Below are 27,714 nucleotides of genomic sequence, written 5' to 3'. Positions count from 1 at the left end.
GACGCTTTACACACGCGCCGGAATACAGCCGCCATTGCTGACCTTCTCCTGTTTTAACGAGATACCAAGCCACTGAAATTGGTGTGGACGATCCTCCAGAAAGGCCAATGCTGGGGAGCAAGACACAATAAAATCTAAAATGTCGATAACCTGGCCTGCTAGGTAATAATGAAGTGAAGTAAACGTAATGAGGGGGAACAAAAACTGAAGGTCAGTTATGGCGGCGCCCATGCACAGCTGCTGCAAAGCGTCTATATAGCTCCTTCGGAGCAAAGTAGCGCAATCCAGAACGCCGTCTCTCGGCGACTAGCGGCGAACGCCCGGAGGTTCCAACTGCGGTCAGAAATGTATGGAGAACGTGAGAAAATCGTTGTTTCTTCAGTTTTGTGGGGATATGCGGAATGGAAATCATTTTTGACATAATAATGAAACATTTTAGAATAATATGCGATACGTTTTGTGCCATACAAGGAAGTAACTTTTTTTTAAAAATTGCCTGAGCGGCATCATGCAGCAGACGACACGGCGACGTCACACCATTCACGTGACCCGCTCCGGCCAACCCGAAAAGCCCATCTCCGCTGCGAGCAAAAATCGTCTGCTTCAAACGCGATTGCCTTGGAAATCGCCTTCTCAAAATTCGCACACGCATCCGATATTATTAAAACTTCGATAAAGTATTTAGTGCTTTACTAACTTCACGACAGACTAGTTTCGAAAAGTGTGAACTCGCCGTTAGTTTTTTAATCAGCCGTGTTATGTCGATCTCGATGTATTCTCCCATAGGGCGGGCCGCCTCCTGGAACCCTGAGTACCACGTGACTCGCGCCGAGCCGCTCTGTCGGCCATGTTGTCGGCAAAACACGGGGTTCAAAGGATTGCGCTACTCTGCTCCGTAGGAGCTATATAGTGCTCTAGGGCACCCTTGCCAACGGTGCACAGAGGATACGGTGCTTCGCTGCTGCATTGCTGCTGCGGGACAGGTGTTCGCTGGTTGCACGCGCCGCGCTTAGGGAGTGCGGACGTTCTTCCTGCACGAGGGCAGACGTTGGCAGAGACAGACGTTGAAAGTACGTGCCGCTGCCATGTGCGTTGCATCCGCCACTCGTTTCCTATGCAGCGCACGACTGCTCGGCTCGCGTTTTGACGTATCTTCTCGAAGTACGTTGTTGGAGTCGCTGCCGCGGCACAGTTGTATGACAAGATAGGTCCGCAAGCCGCTGCGAGTTTGGTTTTTGCATGCGTAAAAATCCCGACTAGCTACAAAAAAAAACAACCTATATATATATTTTTTTTACACCGCAGGAATAAGCCGCAACGCCCGAACTCTCGCATCTCGTCGATAGTGCGTGAACTTCTTCTCGCAAATACCGCGAAACCTTCAATTTGTGGTGCCTGACAGATGGGCTGATGGATGCTTTCGTCGGAGGCACTCACAAGCAGTGGCGAGGCATCTCACTCCCACTCAAATCTGTGAACTAGCCTTAACGTTCTCCGCGATTCAAAAGTTAGGACCGCGATCAGCTAATAACTTGCAGGAAGGATCGCACCAACTTCCCAACTATTTTATTCCGAAAAGTAGGGCTCTCTGACTCGCTTATACTTATAGTAGACTCCGTTATTTGTTTCCTTTCTTCGAAGCGATTACGGCGTGGTTTAGTCTAAGCACTCGAATTAGATCGTCGCTTGGTTGCTCCATAACTCCCGTCATGTCATTGTCCAGCGCTTTGTTGTAGGGCGCGACTACACTTTGGCTTGCAGTTTTCTCGCGAAATGTGAATTCTGTTCCCCGAAAGAACTGAAATCGTATCCGTTGGATGAAGTAAATTAACGAGGGAAAATCGGGACAGCTCGAAAAGGAGAACGCGCGTGGCTCTGTTCGCCCGAGAGACCGACGCGGGGCAGGGCGCGACCAGCCACCATGTTTGAGACGCGGGAAACCTCCCCCCTGTGTCTGAGTCACCCTCATTTCAATGCGGGGGAGAAGTAGAAAAATCCCGGCGGAATTAAAAATGCCCCAAGCACAAACAGAACGGGGAGTAGGGGGACCAACGCCGAAGCAGCAGCAGTAGCGCCAGAGCCGGGGGAAAAATAGGGGAGAAGGGGTGGGGGGCATTTTTAGGAAAGAACCGGTTAGAAAATATTGATTTTTCGAAAGGGTTGCGCGGGGAGGGAAAACTTTCCTTCCCGTCTTTGTTTTTCTTTTTTTTTTTTTTTTTTTAGTTTTGCCGATTTGGGTTTTGTTAGACGAGTGGGGTAGAACAACACGCACGACGCTCGGCCCCCGCGGGGAGCCGCCACACTCATCCGTACAGTTGGGTGCGCGGTCCCTCGTTGCGGGTTGATCGGGTTTAAGATTTTCTTCTCTGCGCGTCGTGTGGGAACGTCTCTCGATTCGTAGTAGGCTGGGGGTGGAAAGAGAGAAAGCCTCCTGCTGTCGCGCCTTTGTTACCTCGTGGTGCTTTCCCGCGCGGTCCACCCTTTCTCTCCCGGAGAGCCCACTGCTTTTGTTCTTGGGAATAGCGAGGCTGCCGCACACTTCTCGAACGCTTGTTTGCTTCGTTCTGCTGGAGGGTCGTCTGACTGAGCTGTTACAGTGCTACCTACCGCTGGCACGTTTAGAAGTGTCTGCGGTGGATTTTAGCGCTCTAAAAACGAGCCGGAGAAATCGGCGCTTGCACGCAGAAAGCTCAAACTTTCACCGAAGGTGCATGTAGGTGGTGCCTTTTACCTGGTGACACTTTAAGGTGTAGCCCCCTTCCCGCGAAAAATAAGACGAAACAAACTTTGCCAGGGTCAACGGCCGGCGTGTTCTCAGACGACCGATATGGGGGTGGTAGAGAGCCCAGATTACAGAGCCATGGGGAGCGTTTGCCATTTAGTGGCAGACGCCTCCTGTGGAGATTGGTCGCGAGTGCGCATGCGCTGTGTCGAGGAAAGCAGGCGAAAAGCAGTGTGAACCTCTGTAATACCCCTGTCAGACGGCAGCTAAAATGGCATTTACGCCAAATGACATTCAGGTTTTCAAATGACATTCACGATGGGACCTGCCAGACGACAACTAAAATGACATTTAAGTGATGTCTATTACAATTACGATCGCAAATTCGTCGCGTGCACATATAACACGTTTTCGTCAATAAACAATTTTAACACGGCAAAACACTTGTTTTTGTGTGTTTTGTCTGCTGAAACAAGAAAATATAACAAAAAACTGGGATAGAAAGTTCCGCTCACTAGTTTCTGACGAAAAAATAAAGCGAAGCGTGGGGCGAAATCCATTAGCCAACCTAACGTTGTCATAAGCCGATCCGTAAGCCGAGCCTCTTGCGCTCCGCCACTACAGCTGACAGCTTGCTCGCACAGTTCTTTCGTTAATTTCGGTAGTGCTTGCTTGCTCTGGCTGTCCCTCACGCTCGATCTTCGGCTGCCGTGTTCACTTCTACGTTTGCGAGGGATCTTGGATGCCGTATTGCGCTTCCGCCGTCACTATCACGGCGGCATGGATTGATCTTGGTTCGAGCGTCTCCGGCTGTTGAGAAGGCCGTCCATCATCTTCGTCGTAGACGCATTCCGCGAGCTTCGGTTTGAAGACAGGCTACCGTACCTACTAACGTACTGCGTCTTCAAGCAGGCGTTTGGCTGATGTCGGCGACGTGATCAGGCACCTTGTGAATGTGTGTCGGTGTTACATAGAGTGCTTGGTTCGCCAGGTGACTTGCGTGCACCTAACCAACCCATTGACAAAGTGAGTCGGCACTGCAAAGCTATACTCTCCTGCGGAGGACAGAACCATCGCCAACTTGCTCGTCGTGAGGCAAACCACTGCCAAGTGATCGCACCCCTCCGACGCGACTGGCCGAAGATCTTGAGCGCCGCCGCGACCGCTGAACGGTTAAACACACACGGGATAACCGAACTGCCCCAGGACTCCCTCAGGTCATAGGGAATCGCTGTAGGAATGCCACCTGGGACATCAAGTTTCAGCACCAGCGGCTACCAAAGCACAATAAATATAGTAAGTACCCTTTTTTGCGAAAACCAAGAAAAAAAAGAAAAAATGTTTGAACTAGTAGAAATAATATCCCTACATGTTTTTTTAGCTCTTAGAAAATGAGGCAATCTTGTTTCAAACTCACAAAATTAAAAAGATAAAAAAAATTCACTTGTCTTCCTTTTACTGAATGTCACTAAAAAATTAACTGATATAGCTCCTGTCAGCATTCTAAAGTTATTCGTTAACTCGTTTTAATGTGAATAAAACAACTGGATTGATCATCTTCCCAATTGTGCATCTTTGATGAGGTGAAAATGACTGAATAACTGTTTCTAAATACGAGACAAGAGTGCCAGCTTCTAGCACTGTAAATACTATGTTTAGAAGCTATAGAATGTTTGCCATTCTGTGAAGTTTCCAAGAAATGTTCCAAGCTAGCTGTGTGGTGAAATTTTGACTGCTCTGCTTGCCCATTGAATCTACAATTTTGAGAATAATATGTCTAAGGTGTAAGATATTTTATGCCTAGAGGACTGATGCATCTGTTGCAACGTTTCTATCCAACTACAGTGATTCCTCTGGCTCTCCTAGACCACTGCTACCAGTTCCAGTATCTCAATGTTGGGATGCTGAGGCAATTTCGTGACCATCTTCCAGAGGTTGGCACTGGCTAGCACTCGGGAAGCAGTGACGCCCCAGGCACATATGGCCACAGTCAATGGGACCGCCGTGTCCCCACGGATCCTGTGTAACCACGTGTTCCTGATAGCATCCAACATGCTCGAACCTCGCCCAACCCAGGACATCATCTTGCAGGGAACGGCACGTCGATCAGTCAATTCCGTACATGCGACGACCCTCCCAGACTTCTCAGCATCATTCCCAACTTCTTGTAGTGATGGATAAATTTCAGCCTACTACTGACTTGGAGAATTAGAGTGGATACAGGGGCTATGGTTTCATTTACTTCATGCGCAAGTGAAGCTGAAGCTATGAGCATGAGCATGTTGCCCTGAACGATGCTAACACTACATGACCGTGCATGCTTGGTAGCGACATTGAAAGCCTGGATCTTGCACTTAAAATGAAACGAAATCTTGCGTCGTGAGTGTTGTGTGTGCATCTGGCATCATCGGCGAGTCGGCAGAAGTCAAGCCAAGGCGAGTCAAGCTGGTTTTACCGAGCCGTTTGTCATTCTGGGGACTCGTCGTAAACCACGTGTCTCTTGTCTAACTCCTCTTTTCTGCACGGCCAAGTCGGCCGCCTGAATAAAGCTTTGGGCAACAACGAGAATGAAGAAATTCAAACTCCGAGGCACGCAACCACACTTTTTTGAGCAACGACAGCTTCGTGGCAACTTGGCAACGACGAGACAATATGGCGAAAAAAGACGAGCCTAACGTTGTCATCAAAGGGCGGCTGAGACATCTCGAAGAGTTCGACCCAAAACGATTGAAACATGGCCCCTGTACCAGGAGCGACTAAACGTTTTCTTCATTATACTCAACATCGTCGAGGAGTCCCCAATATGCGCAGTCCCGTGTAGCGTTTGTGGACCGACAATCTACTCCGTCGTATGCTCGTTGTGTGTGCCAGTGGACTCCCTATGCGGACATTGTGTTGGAGCTCACCGCCCACTTCACACCGTGCCTGTCAGTGATTGTTCAGTGCTTTGCGTTTCATAAGTGCAGCCAACAGCCTGGAGAAAGCATCTCGAATTTGGTCCCCGCCCCACGCTGCTTCTCCGAACACTGCAACTTTGGTGAGACCTTGTCAGCCATGCTATGGGACCGTCTGGTGTGTGGTGTCCTGGACAAAAGGGTGCAGCGTCGTCCCCTGGGCAAACCAGTGCTGGAGCTCAAAAAGGCGTTTGAGGCTGCAGATCCTTTGCCTTTGTAGGATTTGCAGCAACGACATTGATTTCCGTCAACAGCTTAAAGGGGCACTCAAGTGGATTCTGAGATTGTCTATTTATTGGCATAACTCAATCTATGGGCTTTAAGCATTCTAAAAAACCCAAGATAGCATTCAAGGGCAGCTGATTTTCATAGTAAAAATCCAATTAAAGATTATGGCACGCCACCTTTTCTGTGCCGTAGCGCAGAACACCAGGGGGTGCCACCGGACGGGAAGGCAGCATGGGAGGGCACGCGACAGCCAGTCACAAGTGACGGCTTCTCGGCAGACTGATTTTTCAAAGGCGCACATGTTTGAAAATTTAGTGTGCCGGGAAGCCATTATTCGTAATTGGCTGTCATGTGCCCTCCCCTGTTGCCTTCCCGTCCGATGGCACCCTCTGGCGTTCTGCGCCACAGCGCAGAAAGGAGGGCATGCCGCAATTTTTAATAGAATTTTAAATAGCGAGATTGACCGCCCTTGTATGTAATTTCGGGTTTCTTAGGATGCTTAGAGTCCATAGATTGAGTTATGACATAAAATAGACGATCTCAGAATCCACCTGAGTGCCCCTTTAAGACGATGACCGCCTTCTTTATTGAAAGTAGCTACCCACTCAGCGTTCTGTGCAATGCGAGCAGTCGCGTCTCTAACATTTCGCGACACAACGCTCTATTTCTCCAACCAAGATCTAAACCACCATGCAACACCCTCATCATCACGTTCCATCCCTCCATACCCAGGCTCAGCAGACTAATCATCGAGACCACTTTCCACCTGGTTGACTCTACAGTTATCTCTAAAGCACCCGCCCTAACGTCCTATCGAAGCACAGCTTACGATCCCTTCCAGTATGCAGCAACCACTCCGAAACCCCCTCATCTTCACGTTCCATCCCCCCATACCCAGGCTCGGCAAACTAATCATGGAGACCACTTCCCACCTCATAGACCCTACAGTTATTTCTAAAGCACCCACCCTAACTTCCTATCGACAGCCCATCTTACGATCCCTTTAGTATGCAGCAACCACTCCGAAACCCCCTCATCTTTACGTTCCGTCCCTCCATACCCAGGCTCGGCAAACTAATCATGGAAACTACTTCCCACCTCGAAGACTCTACAGTTATTTCTAAAGCACCCGCCCTAACTTCCTATCGAAGCACAATTTACGATCCCTTCCAGTATGCAGCAACCACTCTGAAACCCCCTCATCTTTACGTTCCATCCCCCCATACCCAGGCTCGGCAAACTAATCATGGAGACCACTTCCCACCTCATAGACTCCACAGTTATTCCTAAAGCACCCACCCTAACTTCCTATCGAAGCACAACTTACGATCCCTTCCAGTATGCAGCAACCACTCCGAAACCCCCTCATCTTCACGTTCCATCCCCCCATACCCAGGCTCGGCAAACTAATCATGGAGACCACTTCCCACCTCATAGACTCTACAGTTATTCCTAAACCACCCACCCTAACTTCCTATCGACAGCCCATCTTACGATCCCTTTAGTATGCAGCAACCACTCCGAAACCCCATCTTTACGTTCCATCCCTTTGTACCCAGGCTCGGCAAACTAATCATGGAAACCACTTCCCACCTCAAAGACTCTACAGTTATTTCTAAAGCACCCGCCTTAACTTCCTATCGACAGCCCAACTTACGATCCCTTCCAGTATGCAGCAACCATTCCAAAACCCCCTCATCTTTACGTTCCATCCCTCCGTACCCAGGCTCGGCAAACTAATCATGGAAACCACTTCCCACCTCGAAGACTCTACAGTTATTTCTAAAGCACCTGCCCTAACTTCCTATCGACAGCCTAACTTGCGATCCCTTCCAGTATGCAGCAATCACTCCGAAACCCCCTCATCTTTACGTTCCATCCCTCCGTACCCAGGCTCGGCAAACTAATCATGGAAACCACTTCCCACCTTATTGACTGTACAGTTATTTCTAAAGCACCCGGCCTCACTTCCTATCGACAGCCTAACTTACGATCCCTTCCAGTATGCAGCAACCATTCCGAAACCCCCTCATCTTTACGTTCCATCCCTCCGTACCCAGGCTCGGCAAACTAATCATGGAAACCACTTCACGCCTCGAAGACTCTACAGTTATTTCTAAAGCACCCGCCCTAACTTCCTATCGACAGCCCAAGTTATGATCCCTTCCAGTATGCAGCAACCAGACCACAAAGCCTCAGACTTTGCTCCCTGGTACCACGCCGTGCGGCACTCCGATATGTCTTGCGTGCAAACACACCGGCCCTCCTTACAACCTGCCAATGAGAATTCTTCCGGCCCTTCAAAAGTGTCACAAATATTAGATAATGCTGCTCTCCAGCTAGTGAAGGCACATCTAAGATATCATAATGACCACTGTGCCCAGTTACGCCAAACGCTCACCGTCGCTAAGGCTCCTCAAGTCCCTTGACTCACCTTTCGATTCACACTCATGCAAACTTGTTGACAAAATTCTGGAAGTCAACTCATACCTCTATGCCGATGGTCTCACCTGTAAATCAAGGAAACTATACACTCTCTTGCCCCGAAATGATGAGGCTGCCGTCCAACGCATTGATGATGTCGCCATACTAGACGATTTACCCCTCACTGACCCTGAACACGTTATCTTATCGAAGGGCCCATCCTTCGTTCCTGCATTTCAAAGCTGACCTTACCCTTTTTTGTTTTTACATGTGGACAGCAAACAATTCTTCTGATGCCTACTTTTAGATGCCCACTTCGCCCAGCATCCGTCTAACTTTAATCGCACCATGTTCGACACCATTAACCCAAAGACTACTATCCGGACCCTGCTTCCCGCCAAACACCCTGAAACTGACAGTTCAATCAAAGCATGTTGTAGCATTCTTGCCAACTCCTCTAGCAAACTAATCTCTGAATACCGCAACGCAACCCCACAAGAAGTTACCGCTCTAAACTCCCTTCGAAACCGCACTAACCTCGTAACCAAGCCAGCCAATAAGGGTGGAAACATGGTGGTCTGCACTCTGTAACGCCTACCCCTCCCTCAAGTTTACCTCACTGATATCGAAATGCGCTGTCAACTTCCTAGACTTAAAAGTCACTAGTGACGGTCACAGGTTCCACACCTTTGTGCACTATAAACCCACTGACAGCCATAGCTACCTTCTTTACTCCTTGATCCATCCTAGATCCCATATCAACTCTATTCCCTTCTCACAATTCCTTTGCCTCCATAAGATTTGCAGCAACGAAATTGATTTTCGTCTTTAAGACGATGACCGCCTTCTTTACTGAACGTAGTTACCCACTCGACCTTCTGCGCAATGCGAGCAGTTGCTTCTCCAACATTTCGTGGCACTGCTACTGCGACTCGCATCTTCCGAGTGCTCTAGTGGGGCATGTCGGGCTGCTTCAACGAGCCGAAACAGCTTCTATGGCTATGTGGCCTTTTCGTTTTCATACTTGTCAGCTCAGCTGCACATTACTGTTTGTGCCGGCCCTTACACCACTGCTTCGTCGGCCTGTTCTGGTACTTGTGGCATCATCACTGACATCGCCACTAGTCTAAGGTATCTTGGGGTCAATACCAGTGACAGCCTTGATGCTGGCTATTGGACTGTCATCGTCAGCCTCACACAATTATTTTATTGCTGCTTTTCTAGAAGGTACCTCACCCAGGTTGCTTTCTGCGATACTTTTACACTGCACGTCTGAAAACAAGTGAAGAGAATGTCACAAAAGTGGCCATGACTGCAAGAAACTGCCACTTATTTAGAGACAGTGATCCCGGGAACTTGTAGATTCCTTTGTAATGTAGCCAGCTCACTACTTTGCCTACTTCTATGGTGGCCCCCAGCAGCAGATGTTTTCTGGAACACGTAAATATCTCGAGTAGCAACTGTGCAGCAACTGTATTCAATGTATATATGCAATGCATTATTAAACAATTTTTAGGATGTTTTGGAATAAAATTGAGCACGTATCATGTAAACACACGTAACATATTTCGCTTTGAAACAGTATGGGATTATCCAACATCAAAGAAAGCTAGAAATAGAAACATTGAGAGACTGACTTCACGCAGCATTTCTTTTTATTTCTTTTTGGAGGATGTCAATGGGAATGTAAAAGCCGGTCAAAAGTCAGGGTGACGAATACCTACACTACGTTTATTAGAACAGGGCATTTACAAGATTTGTATCACTTAAAGAAAAGTAAACTCTTTTTGTCGTATTGCATTCTTCCCAGAATCTCTACTTCGCGGCAGCCAAGTAAAGATTCAGCCAACTTCGCAAGCTGTTGCCAGAGCAACAAACGCGAAATTTAAAGCGCTGCTAGGCGAAGTCAGCTAGTATGAACCACGACCAAGCCGGCCGTGCAATGAACTCGTTCGAGGTACGCAGTACTCGGTCGAGGTACGCAGTGCTGCGACGACCCACACACACAAAACGAATACTAGGCGGCCGTCCGCTCCGATAATTGTTTCGCGTGCTCCTGTTGGTTATGCCCACCGTCAAAGTTATATCTTACCCAAAAATGTTCCTTGAGGTTTCGGTATTGTGATGGAGTGCGACGTATATCTTGAGGAAACGGAGGGCATCTCAAATCGCCCGTAGGCCGGTGCAGAACCCGCCGTTCCGCTTCTGCTACCGAAGACCATTCGAGGCGCTCGTCTCGCATAGTTTGAGTACCGACGTCTCGCGGGACAGGTCGCCTTTTTTTGTCGGCAGGCGCTATTTCCGACATCGTAAAAACGCGTAAATGAGGAGCACATCGCAAGTGTAACCAACAACCGAGAGCCGACCTAGGCGCGCACGCAACAGGTTCAGCGGTTCAGAGCCATTAGGCCTACTGGATAACTGGAGTCGTGAGTATGTTAAACAATTAGGAACGTAAAGTGCGTGCGAAATACGCGTTAAAGAAATTATTTTCGTAATTAAAACGATGTAAAAATTGTTTCCGTAATATATGCCTTCTTTTTTTAAAACAATCCCGTAATATGTGTCGAGCGCTGCCATCGAGAGTACGCTTTGCGAGCCGTAAATGAGTTTGGGGAACTCTGTTTACCCGAAATGGCATTTAGGTTAAATGCCATTTGAGTTGCCGTGTGGCAGTGCCTAAATGACATTTACACTGAATGTCATTTGGTGTAAATGCCATTTTAGCTGCCGTCTGACAGGGGTATAATATAGTCTCCCCAGGTGATAATAGGCGATGGCTGTGAGGCCCCTACATCTAAAACTAGTGGCGCCACCTCCCGATAAGCGCAGCGAGTAGACGAAAGAATGCGTCGTTTGTTTGCTGTTCTTGTCGGGAGATGGCGCCACAAGTTTAGGTCATCGCGACTTCGGTTGTCTGCGAACACGTCCGCTGTTGACCTTAGAAAGTCTGCTTCACTGCTTCGTCTTTAGACCGCCAAGCACTGAATATTTGATTTACTGGAGAAGGCTGGCAACCTGCCGCCACAGCTTTCTGCTTTAAACGCCAAGTGCCGTCAATTTCACTGAAAAGTTTTTTTTTTTTTTTTTTTTTTTTTTTTTTTTTTTTTTTTTTAGAGCGCAGGTTTTTAGGCGCCCGTTTCCGGCTTGAGCGGCGTCGCCGTCGCCATCAGCGTCGGCGTAACCGCGCGGTGCATGATGGGTAAATTTCTCCGCTAAATTTAGCGGAAAATTTTCCCCGCTCAATCTAGCGGGAAATTTTCCCCGCTAAATCTAACGGAAAATTTTCCCCGCTAAAACTAGCGGGAAATTTCCCCCGCTAAATCTAGCGGAAAATTTCCCCGCTAAGTTTAGCGGTGAATTTTCCCCGCTAAATCTAGCGGGAAATTTTACTCTCTAAATTTAGCAAGAAACTTTCCCCGCTATATCTAGCGGGAAATTTCCCCCGCTATATCTAGCGGAAAATTTTTCCCACTAAATTTAGCAGAAATTTTCCCCTAAATGGGAGGCGAGCAGGAGAGGAGGAGGGGCATAGTCTCCTCTCCGCGTACCTTCCCCTTCTCCTCCTCAAGAGCTGCACTCTAATTCGTCGTTACAGGGAGTTGTAAACGGCTTACTTTAAAAGTTGTGAAATCATTTCTAATGTGGTGTGTGCAGGTGAGTTGCACGGCCAGGGAAACATGGTATTGGGGCTAATCGCCAGGATAAGTTGGATAATTACCTAGAAGAACTTGTAGTTGGGCTAGTTGGTGGACGTTATGAAGCATGGTGTAAGGCACAAAAAACAGTGGACACAAGGAAGAAGACACACACACGGGTGCCACTCATAACTATATTTGAAAAATGCAGAAAGGAAATACTTATCTCGTCACCTCAAATCTGAGACAGCGATTCTGAATAAGGGCAAGAGCCAGAAAGCACTTTATCACAAAAAGGGGAGCACAAGGCTTACCTGAAACATCTATAGCACTCTTTAATGGTCAGATAAGATTTTTTTTTAAAGTTTTCGTGAATGGATGATCTAGCGCGTATTTCCAGTCATGCATAAACTTGATGAAAGAGACGAGATATGTATTTTTTTCTGCACTTTTCAAATATAGCTGTGAGTGTAACCTGTATGTGTGTCCTCTTCCTTACGTCCATTGTTTTTTGCGCCTTACACCATGCTTCATATATTAACTAGAACTTGTTCATTAATGTTTTAATTAGTGAAAATAAACATGTGATTTCAATTAGAAACTTGCTGAGCGCCATCGAAAACTACTTTATCAGCCAATTTGAGAAAGATCTGAAGTGTGTGGGAAAAGCAGGCTGCCGATGCAAAAATGTGAGTGATATCTAACCATGTGTTTATCATTAATTAAAAGTATAATTAACAAATGTTAGTTAATTGACCAACTTACCGTGATAATTAGCCCCTATATTATGTTCACCTGGCTGTATGACGCACCTGCACAAAACACATTATAATAGTATAGCTTTCATGCAGTTTTTTAAACAAATCTGTAAAACTTAAAAAAAAACGCACTGTAAACTGCTCGTTGCGGGTGGGTGACGGAGTTGTGACGATTGTTGTCTCTAGAATTTTCTTTATGCCGTTCAATCCCCAAATTTTAGCGATAGCTAGGCAGACCAGTCATACATTCTTCTCAATTATCTTATTATATACAACATAGAATATTACAAAAGGCCGGAACATGCTTTGCAGCGACACGGGAGGGTGTGGCGTGCGTTGACGTGAATGGCCTTTGCACTGAGCAACATGTCCGAGGAATCACTGGGCAGAATAAGCCACCACCCGATTCACCGGATTAAATGGGAACAGCCCAAACAGCTGCTGAAACACCATCCTCTGCATTTTCTTCTTTTGTAATGGTTGGGGAATTTAATCGAAATATTCGGGGAAGACCTGGAAAAGTCGGGGAATTTGAGAGAGGCAATTTCGTAGACGCCTGACTAAAAAATAAATTATGGAAAAAAAGAAGTTTCAAATTTTCTTCAACTTCAACATGCTGCTGAAGCAACTTTTTTTTTTCTTTTTTTTTTCCCCTTTAAAGTACTGACTATGAAATATTGACAGGTGTTGTCTGTGCCAGGTTTGAATACGTCTCATACCTTAGATATGTTTCATAAGATGTCCGTTTATATAATATATTTAGTGCTTAGGTTCGATATAGGTGACCCTTCGATTGGTACGTGTCCTAACACTTGGAAAAAGCTGCGGTATTTGCTGATTACTAACTTTTATTGACTTCTTTTGAAATTTACTGACATCAGAGTGTGAAATTGCGTGTCCCAAAAGCCAGAATCTCTTCTTCAAACAACCAGTCATCAGTTCCATGACTGAGTTATCATATGATGAAAACAAACACTTTATGACCATAGGGATGTGCATCTCTATATCAACCTTCTTAGTCCTTGAAGTTTTTCCTGCAAAAATATTTCCTTCTTCACTTCTTATTATAGGTTAATTTTGGACATTTACACATTTTTATCTACCTTGTGACCAAGGTCGCTTAGCAAGGTGCACACATTGCATTATTTTATGTAATGCGACATTGCATAGCGGCAGTGGAGACGGCTTTGTTAACCTAACAACCCCCGTGATGTGATTGGCAAAATGGGACAAATTTGCGCTAACATTGCACCAAAACATAATTTTACTTTATTAATATTGAAAATATAATAATAGCTCCACGGCCGGATCGTTACGTTATGTCTGTTGGAGTTTTCGGAGCTTTCGGTTATCGCCTTAAATAACATACTGCTCGGTTTGGTATTTGTATCAAACACTGATAGTACCCGGAAGTCGTGCTGCACGACTTCCGGGTACTATCAGTGTTTGATACAAATGAAGAAGGAAATATTTTTGCAGGAAAAACTTCAAGGACTAGAAGGTTGATATAGAGATGCACATCCCTATGGTCATAAAGTGTTCATTTTCATCATATGATAACTCAGTCATGGAACTGATGACTGGTTGTTTGAAGGAGAGATTTTGGCTTTTGGGACACGCAATTTCACACTCTGATGTCAGTAAATTTCAAAAGAAGTCAATAAAAGTTTGTAATCAGCAAATACCGCAGCTTTTTCCAAGTGTTAGGACACGTACCAATCGAAGGGTCACCTATATCGAACCTAAGCACTAAATATATTATATAAACGGACATCTTATGAAACATATCTAAGGTATGAGACCTATTCAAACTTGGCACAGACAACACCTGTCAATATTTCATAGTCAGTACTTTGAAGGGGGAAAAAAAAAAGAAAAAAAAAGTTGTGGTTCCTTGTATCCGGGAGGCCGACGCCATTGGTGACGACGACTCCCACGGCCTGCTCGAAGCTAGGCCTGGATAGGGATATAGGAAACCCCATGGTTCCCACAAGCTTCAGTCACATGCCTTCGGAGTAAAGCAAGGATGCGCCACATCGTTGAAGTACACCATTGTTTGCATTAGAAGCTTGCAAGAAAAACAAAGGGCATTTGCGAAATTGCAGTCAATGTGCAAGCGAGCTGGTGGAAGTTTACAACAAAAAAAAAAAAAAGAAACTTCTTCCTTCTCCTGCCCCAGTCTTGAGTAAAAGTCATTGTGGTACGGTGGCTATAGGGGTAGTTGTACCGAGCACTCTGCGTTTATGGGTAGTTCCACGTGCCGCCGCTTCATGACGAAAAAGTGGCGCTGTAGCCAGGAGACCGGTGCATTTCTGCTGGAAGTGGCGTGGTGTGAAGCGTCACGGGGCACGAGAGCATTTCATACTGCGCGTGCCCATGCAGGACACACTTCTACGCTTGGTGCCATTGTGCGCCGCCCGATGGCAACAGGCACAGGGTACCGGTGCCACCGGCGTCATGAACAAGTGGCATGCTATCGATTTTCTGCTCGGCACACCTCCCCTTATAGCCACCGTAATTGTGGTGAAGTGCGTTTCCCTCACGGCATAAATAGACTATCGCGCATTGCGGGTAAGATCTTAAACTCTCCCACTTTTGGGTCAGATTCCAAAATTTTAGAACCTCTTTGTTTCAACATGAAAACTGTGGGAGAGGCTCTGCCTTTGATTTCCCAGAGAGAAATAGTGCCACTATAAAGCTCGGCGTGAGCTTGGCAGTATTTTTAGCAGAACCTGCATGTGCACGGAGGCAGATGTCTGCTGCCATAACAGACACCGATTTCTCGTCAACGGCATCCAAGAATAATTTCTAACACTTTGGTGGTACTACTTTAAAGACTGTTGGCACCTTATTCTTCGCATCACTAGTTTCTCTTGCCGACACCTCACAGGTGCGTGCAGGTGCCCGCAATGCTGACGGCCTGTCCCATTTGTTGCGCTTGCAGGGGAGGACCAAGGGGAAGCCTCTGGGAAGCCATGTTGCCAGGGGGGCGCCTGGGGGCTGAAGAGGATCACATACGTCTGCTTCCGGGCACCCTCTGGTGAGCAGCAGCGGGGGGACGTCGACTTTAGGGGAGTGATAAAAGGTGCAGAGAGGTCCCATGGGCCCCTGAGAGCTCTCAAATACGAAAATGGATGTCTAGAGGCCTTTGAAACCTTCTAATCTTTCCAACAAAAAGGTGCCTCATCACCGAAGGAATCGACGATGTGGTACACAGAACAAAATTAAGCTCGAAAGCACACTGCTTCAACTTCTGACGAAGAGTAGCATACAAGTGTGCCGACTTATGATAGAGAGCCAAGCGGCCCTAAAAGAAACTACAGAGATTGGAATTTAAAAGGGGCAAGGCATCGTCAGTAGTGATAATAGATGCTGTGGAAGCTGCTCAGAAGATCCCTTTGAAACATTATAGAGTATTGTTCCATATTAGAATGATGGGGGGGCAATCATTGCTTGGCCACATAGAAGCTGTCGCCATGTCTTTGAACTTCGTTGCAGTTTTCTCTGAAAGCACCGTGGGAACCCTGAAGTTGCACACTGCTGACTGAAGAGAGAGTAGGACCTGCATGTCCTTTTAGTCTGGCCAGAACCAAGCTTATCAGCTATGTCATTGCTGATCAGTACAATCTGTTCACCCCTAAGCTGACACTGTCGTACAAGCTACATCCTTGTAGGATCAGTCATACATCTCTCTTTCGCCTTCTGATCACACTGCTGCCCATGCCCACGCACAGAGAGCCACGTTAGCTGATGAAAGGGAGGCGGCTGATTGATTTGGCGGGCACATAGCTCCCACCGCAGTCCCAGCTTAGGAGTGAATGAATTGTAGGGGTGTACTGCATCTATGTTTCTTCTGTAGCGAATTTTTAGATGGCATTCAGAGGAACATGGATGCATGTTTATACCTAGTCCTTGGTTACATTAGGAGTCAAAAAGGAGTAAAATGTTGTGGATCAAGAGGGCAATGACTTGCCGTTTTGCTAGCTCCTCAATACAACTTTTTCTTGTTACCGCTCTATGTAAGCCTCTCTCGGGCCCCAATTGCAGTTCTTTCTCGCTTCTTTAAAGGCAGAAGCAGCGAGCATACAGTGTAATATTGAATTGTTAAAACATTTCAGTGAGTAGAAATACGGTTTACTGAGTGTTGCATTAGTGGGACATAACTGCATTTTCGTTCCGCAATCTCTCTTAAAGCACCACTACGTCTGACTTTAATGGAGTGGCAATAAAGCCGAATCACTGCTGCTTTCAAGTGACCCTTCTCTCGGTAAAATAATAAAAAATGGATCAGGGCAATGCAACTGTCAAATTTACTATGATGCAGTGTTGCTGAATGGGCACCCCCCATTCCATTCCAATTCCATTCCGAGGAATTAAAGTTTCCGACAATTCCATTCCTTTCAATTCCTCGGAATGGAGACACTGGGACCATTCCCACTCCTGGAATGGCTGAATTCCACCATTCCATTCCTCTAATTCCTAAATGTGAAAAAATGGCCATTAACAGCCACATTGCTACTGGAAAAAGGAAGCATGAAGCTTTTGGTGTTTGCAAATGTGGAGACGACTGCAAAAGTATGCAAAAGCTTCCTCAAATCATTCATTTTACTAAGCCGAAGAGTGGTCGCACAATGCGCTTTGTGGCACTTAGTGTCACTGCAGACATTGATATCAAGCATAAAAGGCTCGCGAGTCGCAACAGAGGCAAACAATTAAAACCACCCATTTTCTTCGCAAATGGACCGTATACCCTCCACAGATACATGTTTAGCGTGCTGTTTGTTTGATTAGGCCTTAAAAATCTCTAGTTCGTGGATAGCAGAAGAAGAACCTCTCTTGCTCTCTGCTTCAAATACTCGCAACGGCACCGCTGACGCGCTGTTGACGCGACGCAAGGTGTTCCTGGGGAACCCCAAATCTCCATGCACCGCGGCAAGAACAGAAAACCGCTGACAAAATGCAATCGTTAGAAGGCGCCAGCACAAGGGACTGTACCACCAGTTTAGTTGACTTTGTGCCGCCGCCTGCAAGAAGGTGCAGCTCAGGTTTCATTACGCCGAACCGGTTCCAATGAATCAGTAACCGGCAGATGAGATTACGGCTCTGTTCCGGTCAAGGTTCAATATCAAATGTTTGATTTCGGTTACAGTCTTGTTCCGGTTCAGTTAAAATAACGGCTCTGCTCCGATTTTTGGTTCGGTTCAACACCCTGGCTAAAAGCCGCATGCTAATCGCTCATGATTACAACAGCCGCCTCATCATGTCTCGCAGGGCCAGCAACAACTGCTTGTTCGTCTAGAACTATTCAGTTTTGGTTGCTTCACGGAGGGCGTGCCATTTTCATTCTCTAAGGGGCATAAGCCAGTGAGACAATAAAGCCATCAGTCGCCTCCATTGCATTGATGCTGTTTTAAGAGCCGCTTACCTTGCGCTAGCAAATAGCGCCATCGGCCCATAGGCCCTAGATGAAAATCGACACAGCTCGCATAATATAATAGCGAATACCCATTCCATTCCCAGTTCATCCCGGACAAAAGGGATTTAATTCCATTTCCATTCCATTCCCCCCAGCAATGCCGCCATTGTATTCCCATTCCATTCCGGGGTCGGGAAAGTGTGGAATGGTTGTGGAATCATTCTAACTCCAGAGTGGCAACTCCGCAACACTGCTATGAAGTGAGTAGGGGCTGGCAATTGAGCATTGAGACACCTTATACAGAATATCTGTGAAACTAGGAGTGTCACTGAGTATACCCAGCGGTCCCTCGAACAACCAATGCTCTTGATTGCTACTCATACGTAAAGTGTTCTAACTGTGCAAGCACTAATTTATGCATAACCTAGTTCAACCATGCACTGATGCACCACCCAGCTTTCTTTTTAGTGCATCTTAAAATAACACACTAAGGAACTTGCAACTGTTTGCAACCTTCTTAGTTGCCATTTTTTAGTAGCGATTCTCTAGAGGACTTAAAAAAAGAAAAAAAAAAAACTAATCTTGTGGAAGCATTAATTAAACATGAGACTATGTTATACAAGAGGAATGTTGAAGTAATTTGTCCTAAATGTTTACACAGCAACAGAGGATATCTGTCACAAAATGGGGGAGGAAAATGCTTTCCTGCTAGATGACGCACAACTGTCTGACTTGATTTTGTAAGTGACTCGCGCGATGTGTCAAGTGTTCCAATCCCACATCGAGGTAGCTGACCGTGAGATAGCTCGTAGGGATTTGTGGCTGCAAGTTTGTTAGTTCTGTGCGTACACGGTTGGTGCCACTGAAGCCTGCTGTTCTGCTCGCAGGTGCCAACCGCACCCCTGAGCCCTGGAGCTTCCCTTGGAGCGCCGCATGTCGCTGAGCGCCAGCCAGCCGGGGGGTCCCCCCGAGTGCTACGGGGGCCCCCCCACGAGCAGCGGGGGAGGCGGCGGTGGGGCGATGCAGAACGGTGCCTACTCGTGGGTGGGGGCGCCCCCCGCCCTGAGCCAGAAGAGCTGGCCACCAGGCTACCAGGCCTCCCTCACCAACCTGTTCCTGAAGAAGAACCCGCTGCATTTCGGCACGGGCATCTCCCAGCTGGCGGCCGCCTCCAGCTACCTGGAGAAGATGTCAACTCTGGGCTCCGCGGCTGCGGCTGCGGCGGAGCACGGCCACCACAAGTGTCCCCACCCGGACGCCAAGGACAAGCCCTACCCGTGCGACCTGTGTCACAAGTACCTGACGCTTTGCAACAGCCTGCGCGGTGCCGAGGGGGCGGGGCCCCGGGGCGCCGCCGGCGGAATGCCGGGGGCTCTCGGGGGTGGCCTGCCTCCTGGGGAACGCAAGGGCCCCCTGCTGGGGCAGCAGCAGCAGCAACAGCAACAGCAGCAGCAACAGCAGCAACAACACCAGCACGGCGGCGGACAGCTTGTGGGGCCCTGCCAGCCCCAGTCCCTGCTGGAGCGGGCCAACGGTCACGGAGGCCCCGGGGGCCCCCCCCGCGCCCGCCCGCCGCCCACCAAGCAGTTCCTGTGCCCAGTGTGCCACAAGTATTTCACGCAGAAGGGCAACCTCAAGACACACATGATGATCCACACGGGGGAAAAGCCCTACTCCTGCCAGGTGTGTGGCAAGAGCTTCACCCAGAAGGGCAACGTGGACACCCACATGAAAATCCACACAGGCGAGAAGGATTTCGGCTGCGAGGCGTGCGGGAAACGCTTTACCCAGAAAGGAAACCTGAAAACCCATGTGCGGAGCGTGCACACAAAGGAGAAGCCCTTTGCGTGCGGCGTCTGCGGAAAGTGCTTCTCGCAGAAGGGCAACATGCAGACGCACATGCGCACGCACAACAAGGAGGACCGTTTTCCGTGTACTCTCTGCGGCAAAACGTTCTCCCAGAAGGGGAACCTCAAGACGCACATGCAGCGTCACACGGGCCAGCTGCCGCCCCGCCGCTACGGCTCGCGGGGCTCACGCGCCGCCCAGGCAGTCACCGGAGGTCTCCTTCACCGGCCACACTTGGCCGCCGCCGCCGCAGCCTTTGCCCTCGCCTCCACGTCGGCCCAGCAGGCCTCGCCCAAGGCGCCGCCGGACAAGTCCCCCGCCAGGGGCAGTGGGCCCCCGACGCCCCTGAGCCCTGAGTTGGGCGGACCGCCCGGACGGGGAGACGACTCCTCGCCGGGCTCTGGCCACGGGGACCCCCGGCCCTTCTACTCGGCGCCGCCCACCCCGGCCCCTGGGCCACCACACTCCCCGCGCTGGCTGGTGCACCCGCGGCACTACGACGGCGGGTTCCAGGCGCCCCCCTACCCGTCGTCGCTCCATCACCCGCCCCTGGCATCGCGCTTGGCACTGCTGGGGGCGGGCTCGCCGCAGCACCAGCCTCACAGCGCGTCGGGGGGCGCCTCGCCCGAGGACAAGACCTCGGCGCAGCAACAACAGCAACAGCAGCAGCAGCAACAGCAGCAGCAACAACAACAGCAGCAGCAGCCCTCCCAGCAGCAGCAGCAGCAGCAGCAACACCACCTCGGCACGGGAGACTCATTCCACTCGCCGAGCAACCCCGACTTCTCGCAGCTCCTCGAGTGACGCCGCCGCCACTGCGGCCTACGACCGGGAGTGACGGCCGTGGGGGGCGACCCTCGCTGACTCTGTCGCCCCCCACGTGGGGGTCTCCGGTGTGGCTTGCAGGGGGACCCTTTGACCCTGAAACTGTGCGCACGTTGGGACTCCCCCAGCCTCCCCCTTTCTCTTTGGAACTGTCGGCCGTGTCTGTCTCTCCCGGAAGCTGCGGTGGGTTGTTGCCTGCACCGAATGGGTTTTGCTCAAGACTCGACTCCGGGAACGGAGCCCGAAAAATGCTGGTTTGTTGCTGTTCTTTTTTTTTTTCTTTCTCTCGAGTTATTTTATTTTGTCTCCCTCCAGATCATGCTCTCTGTTCTGTCGTCTATCGTCGCGAGGACGGATGTAAAACCGTAAGCGGTCCTTCTTTCTGCTCTAGCGCTGTACATAGGGTTTATCTGGCATGCCTTTCGTTCCCCGCACACCCGTCATTATCCTTCTGCGTTCTGGACAGGGTAATCCCGCGAGTGTCCTTCGGTTCCCGCGTCGGGAGTTAACCTTCTGCTCACGGCGGGCGTGCCTGCGAAGTCCGGCTCAGTCTCGCGTCTCTCTGTGCCCTCCTTTGACACGCTCACACCGCCGAGGGCTGGGGAGACGAACGGAGAAACGATGACGGAGGCGATGTCATCTTTTCTCATATGTGTTCGTGAGGGAGGGTGGTTTGCCAATTCCACCCAGAAGTCGCTCCGTGCTGAGTTCAAAGACGGGGAGGGAGTGGTGGGTGCATGTGCCACCCTAAACCGACTCTATGGGGGCCATGCACATTGTCTGGTTGCGATGCCGCCGCTACGGGAGACGTCGCGTTTGGGGTCTGGGGTCCTCGACCCCCATGTGGCGAATTCCGTGCCAAGGCACCAACGAAAAAAAAAAAAAAATCTGTGATCGTTTTCTTTTGACTTTTTCTTATCTCTCTTTCTCTCTCTCTCTCTCTCTCTCTCTCTCTCACTCACTGGAGTTTTAAGCGAGAAATCCTCTTATATTTCTTTCGGTGCCGTTCTCTTCTTGCCGGATAGGTTTTACCACTCTTTGTTTTTCGTTTCGTTTACCTGGCAGAGTATTCTCGTCGGTTTTTGGGGTGGATCCTTTTCTTTTTTTTATCTAATGGCCCACTTCTTTTATGCCCCTTGGATCTCATGATGTCGTGTTCGTCCGTGTTAGTTCCTTATCGTTTTTTTCCGTTCAATTTTTCGCAGTGTGTCGGTTCTGCGCATGGATGTCTTTTCGACCTGCTGTTGAGTTCCTGCCCCCTCTCTCTTTTCCCTCATTCTTCTTTAAGGTGATGTCTGTCGTTTCCTGCCTGGCTTTCTTTTTGCTTTCTTATTTTTCTCGTCGTTTCTTCGGTTTTTTTTTTTTTTTTTTTTTTGTGAAAACAACAATAACAATAATATTCCCAAGACTTCGTACCACACAGAATTGAAACTTTCCTGAGCCGAGTTTTGGCACAGTTTCAAAAAAAAAAAAAGGAAAAAAAAATCACGGTGGTAGCATTGCTGAGCGGGCCATTTTCTTTTCTACTTTACTGTACTTCGTGGCGTGGGTCGGTGTATTTCTCTCGTTATCTGGGTGCCTCGGCCACTGCTGCCACTGCCACCACTGCAGTGTCTCCTCACTCATCTCGGCTCCCTCTGTGTCGGTCTGTTTCCCTGCCTGCTTAACCTGTCGTCAGATCATTGCTGCTGTCTGTAAACGAATCATACCCATAACTGTCTGTTTCACGTAAGCATTATAAAGCGGAAAGACTGTCAAAAGAGACTGCGTCAGGCTAGGGTCACAGCGGACACACGGTAACGGGGTGTTCGGTAAGAGCCGAGGATGAGCGACCTTACTTCCTGCAGTGTGTTTTGGCCTTTGGCTCCCTTTCTGCATTGTCTGCCCTGGAGGCTTCTCCGCTCCATGAGGCGGTGATGCCGGGGGTGGCGGTTGGTGCAGTTTGGAAGCCGGCTTGGGTACGGTGCCAAGCTGTTTGATGACAGCCTCCCTCGACGCGGTCTGATAACTCGGCATTGTCTATATCCTTGAGAAACCTTGAACACCGCAGCCAGCATAAAGCTCCAAGAAGCTCCTTGCTGCTGGCAGCACAGACGCTGCAATGAAATCAAAACGCCACCCCCTGGCAGCACTGTTCGTGTTGGCGTTTTTTGTGCAATAATCACTTCCCCTCGTTTGGTGAATCTGCCCCTTGCACTTGGAACATTCTTTGCTTTTTCGAGCCTTGCTTTGCCTTGTCCCTCTTGCGTTGCTGGACGAACGACAATCTTTCGAAGAAGGAACATTTTCGACCTGTAGCTCTCCTTCCTTCCGCCCACGTCTGTCAGGAGCCGTGACGAAGACAGCCATGGCACACCGGTTGCCGATGCCCCCTTTGTTTCGAGGGCCTAACTGTCGTCTTTACTTTGATGGGCGGTTTTCGTAGTCACCGAGTTACAAGTTGGAGGAGGAGTAGAGAGGGTTTCTGTTTTGTCAAGTCAGTCGTTTTCGAGACCTGATCGTTTTTTGACAGGTTGTGCTTAGAGGGGGGGAACACTGTTGTCGAGCTTTGTGGAAAGCGAAATGCAAATATGATGATATCAAAAAACGAGGTGCAGTGAGGTTGTTTATTTTGGTTTGTTTTTTTACACAGGCTATTTTCTTTTTTTTGTCTGACTTTTTTTTTTTTGCCTTCGCACGTTTACAAGTGCGTTTCCAGGAGACCAAAAGCAAAAGGATGCGGTCTGCCACTAAGTGTGGCATCCGCCGGACACTGGATGAGTTCAAACTGTTTCCCTGCTAGTCCTGGCTAGAGTTGATTTGTTCCTTTGTTTGTTGGAGAGAGGTTTGAGGGGAAGGAGGGGTGGCACTCTCTGCACGGGAGTCCGTCAATCAAAATGAGCCGGTCCGAACGGACAGGTCTGAAAGAAACGGCTGTACAAACTCTTCGATGAGATGGGCTAAAAGTAAGCTAATATTCTAGGTTCTTCATAAAATAAAATGTTTTTGTCTTTTTTTTTATAGTGATCTAATTCGTTCAATAAATTTTTAAACGGTGGATCAAGAGGGTGCTAGATCTCGAAACGGCTAGTTTATGCTTGCGTCGGTCTTTTATACCGTGCAACATTTAACGGAAGAGACTTCCGTATTTGGCTCCTTTAAAGTATTTATTTCCAATTACGACACCCAACGTTTCCGAATTGGCAATTTCTCGTCGAAGTCCCGTCGGCCACTCTCTCCTCGTTCTAGTGGCCGTTTTGGCATTAGTTATTTATGAAGGCAGACGACCGAACCGACGCAGTGCTACGAGGAGGAGTGGGAGCAGGCCGGGCGGACGTCTGACCCGCACACTCCTTCGTTACGCGAGGGATCCTTTGGACGGAGGAGTCGTGTCTTGCTCTTCTGGTTATGCAGACCTTCGGTTGTTGGGACGGGGGGGATTGGTTCGGACCTGTCTCCCCCTTGCAGACTTTTGACGGACGTTGGCAGCGCTCTCTGAGGTTGCTACGCGCGGGCGGCCTTCGAGGCTCGCCCGAAAAGCCACCCGCCCCGATCGGCGGGTGTGCCGGTCGAATGCAATACGAGTCGTCGTCGGTTCTTCCGCAAAGTGGAAACCGCGTGGATGCAGCAAAGTTTCCCGTCGGCCTCGCAGCCGGCCTTCCTGTATACGTACGGAGGACGAGGAGTCTGGCGTGTGTGGCGCTACGCATTCTCTCTCCCAAAGGTTTCTGTTCCCCCTCCTCGTTTGGGCGATCCTAGTAAGACTAGGCGTCTCGCCCCACCCCCTCTGTTGTCTGTCCTTCCCGAGCGTCTGTTGAGAGCCCGGGCGGGGCAGCTCGAGCGTTTCTGCGTGGTCCGCCGTGGTTGTGCGCAGCCATGGCACATTCTTCTCTAAGAAGGAAAATCGAAAATGAAAATGTTTCATTGTCGGCGTTTGCCGGCCAGTGTCTTGTCGTTTTATAGAGCCGCAATGGTCGTCACGTTTAACGACGTGTTTGTCTACGTGTGTGACAACGATGATGGTGATGAGTGTATGTGTCTGCGAGGGAACGTCCAGTCTTTCCCTTTGTTTGGTGTTGCGTAGAGAATTCTGGTGCTTTTATGTCGAAGAAAAATGCGAAGCCGTCGAGGGAGGCCCCCGCTATTGCTCGTGAAGATTCTCCGATTGTCTATTAACATTGGCAGCTAGCTCTGTCCGAGCTTCTCAGTTGTATCGTACTAGAAGCAGATGCTCCGGTCGAGCTAGACCATTTCATTTCCAACGTGAAGACTTATGTTGCAAGCTCCACTTTCAAAGATGAAAAGACAGAATTTGGATCCGTCCTGTTCAAACGTTTGTACTGCACTCTTTGCAAGGATGAAAAAAGAAGGGTAGAGAGATGACTAGCTTTTCACTCGAATCAGTAAGGACTCTGTGGTTGGGTGGAGCACAAGAAATAGACAGGGGCTATTGGAAGATGATGTTTTGACTGGATAAATTTCTGTGTTGCATTGTGTTTAGAAAGAACCTGGTCGGAATTAATGTGGGTGAGTATGCTTTATACCTTGGTTCGATATTTTCCTCTCGAACCAAATTCTGTGATAGCTACACTTCCTCTGCTTTCTTTTAAACATTTTTTTTTTTTTTTTAGATGCAAATGTGCAAGTGTGTTTTAAGGTGAAATTCATTCCAGTAAAGACACTACTGTTTTTCTTTTTTTTGTGTGTTTTTTTGACTAGTTTACATTTCTTGGGGTCTGGACGATACTAAGCAGGGTATAAATGGCTGAGTGGTCTCGTAGAGTGGAACTACGCATCTAGTCTTGCGATAGAATAATGACTTGTACTCTTTTTATTTTTTACCTGTATGTAGCCACGATGCGTGAGCAAAGAAACACGGATGCATTTTTTGGTGTATTGTGCTGACAAGCGTGTGTGAAACAAGAGGAAAGCCTAAGCGACATGCTACCACTTACCAAACAAAGCTGGTTTTATTTTACCCTGTCTTTTGGCTTTCTCATTGGAGACATTATCAAGCTCAAAAACCATCTCGTCTCTTCGTTTCTCTAAAATGAAGTATGCTTGTACCGGTGTTTCTTTAAGTGCCACAGACATCTAGTGCCAGAAGAAAAGAATGTGCGAGGCTTCTGTTTTTCTCAAAGTAGTGGCCATGCGGTCCTCATATAAGGTCTTAGAATAACCTTATGAGGTCATTGTGAGGTCGGTCTCATTGCATTACACTTGCAGACCGGCCTTACAATGAGGCTGCTGATGCTGCGTGCCCGTTTCCTCGAGCAAAACAGTTCCCGGTCTCCGCACCCTATTTGACCGCTGCCATGATTGGCATGATTGGCTCTGCCGCTGTTTTGTGCTTAGTCATGCTGATGTGTTTCTCACTTTACCAAGGTCTAGTTTTCGAAGTAACCCACCGCAGAGATGACAGCATCTCGAATGGCAATTTCGCTTGTGTGTGACTGCAGACCCATTGTTCACGGGCGTCTCATGAGCCATAGCCGCGGTAGCAGACAGTGCCAGCAAGGCACCTCCGTTACCGTGCAGGCACGGTGTGATACCCCCATCTGTACCAGCGTGTGAAAGAGGAGAGAGAAAAAAACATGTCAGCTTTTCTGAATGTCGTGCAAGCAAGAAGACTGTGATGAAACAAATCCAAGAGGGAAGAAAAGTTCGCTCCCGAACGGACTTTTTGGACCTTCCTCCTTTGTTTCGCCCTCCCAAAAGACTTTGGACGAAGTGCGCGGCCTAGCCGCCTCGTGTGTCACTTTTCTCTTATCATCTCTTTTTTTCAGAGCCTCGTGGTGAAGCCCGTGTGTCGTAGCGCTGTATATGTGATGGAGAAAAGCTGTCTTCAAAGTAACGCTGGATCGATGCGCGATTTTCCCCCCCCCCGGTGCGTCAGTGTGTATGTGTATCCGAATCTCGAGGTGTTGGATGGTATCATGCGAACAGGGCATCCGCCGATGCCAGCAACGATTGCATTTCCTCGCCAGGGAAGAGTATTCACTGCATTTCTCTTGCTGTTCCCAATAGTTTGCCTTCCCCCCCCACCCCCCCCCCCCCCCTGCAAAGTCCCCAAGTGCTACTGTCCCCTGCTGCTGTCACCTCCTGACCCGAGCTTGTTGAGATGTTTTCTGTGCGCCGAGTACAGCTCTCCTCCCTCCAAACTTGTTTGGATCGAGCCATAGAATGACCGATTGATTGTGACAGTTGCGCTGCTGCTACTTTGGACGCTGAGTTTCCTTTTTGATGAAGGCAAGCAAAGGCGACTGGTGCCGCTTGTGCCGTTTTTGTGCTTACATGTTGCTGCTTTTCTGCTCGATGATGTCTTCCCCTTGGCTGTTCTCATAGTCTCCTCTGCTCCCATACGAAGATTCATTTCAAATAAACTTTTTTTTTTAGTTGAAAGACATTGCTTGTTTTGCTTTCTGTGTGGAACGAAGAAAGGACTTACGGTAAACGACATCTATACAGGCTCCATATTTCACGAATTTTGCGGAGTGTGGGTTTCGGGAATACTTTGTGGGTACAAAACTTTGCAATTTGGAATGATACGCTTATTTCTTTACCATGGGGATATAATCAAAAATGTAGCAGATGAATGAACCAAACTCTATGAATTAAAGTCTATGAAGCCGCCGAAAGACAAAATCCGCCAAAGATTTTGTCTGGTGGATTTTGGCGGCATAGCCGGGGGAGGAGCCTCATAAGCTCCTCCCCTGGCTATGCCATTGTCCACAGCTTCAAATGAAAGAAAGGGGGCGACACATGACTGGCAACTGCTCTGGAAAACGCCAAAAGGAGTACTTTTCATTACTCACCTTTTCTTATCTTTGTTACTTCCAGCAGTTACCGAAATGTGCAGTCCGCATATTTAATTTCTACAAAACATTTGATGCAATTATTCAGGTTATATTTAATATTGTCT

General features: G+C 48.5%; 1 protein-coding gene across 1 annotated transcript in view; it reads left to right on the top strand.

Moving 5' to 3' along the window:
• LOC8026701 (zinc finger protein 628) overlaps positions 1-27,196 on the top strand; it is a 113,165-nt gene extending 85,969 nt beyond the window's left edge. Inside the window, exons 2-3 of the mRNA XM_040219333.3 lie at positions 15,669-15,764; positions 19,028-27,196. Coding sequence (XP_040075267.2) covers positions 19,074-20,792 — 1,719 coding nt within the window. The 5' untranslated portion in view covers positions 15,669-15,764; positions 19,028-19,073 and the 3' untranslated portion in view covers positions 20,793-27,196. The remainder of the gene's footprint in view (positions 1-15,668; positions 15,765-19,027) is intronic.
• Positions 27,197-27,714: the final 518 nt, after the last annotated feature.

The sequence above is a fragment of the Ixodes scapularis genome, unplaced genomic scaffold, assembly GCF_016920785.2.
Source record: "Ixodes scapularis isolate PalLabHiFi unplaced genomic scaffold, ASM1692078v2 PGA_scaffold1__304_contigs__length_218370807, whole genome shotgun sequence".
In the NCBI taxonomy this organism is placed as follows: Eukaryota; Metazoa; Arthropoda; class Arachnida; order Ixodida; family Ixodidae; genus Ixodes; species Ixodes scapularis.
This window is presented reverse-complemented; position numbering and strand designations above follow the sequence as displayed.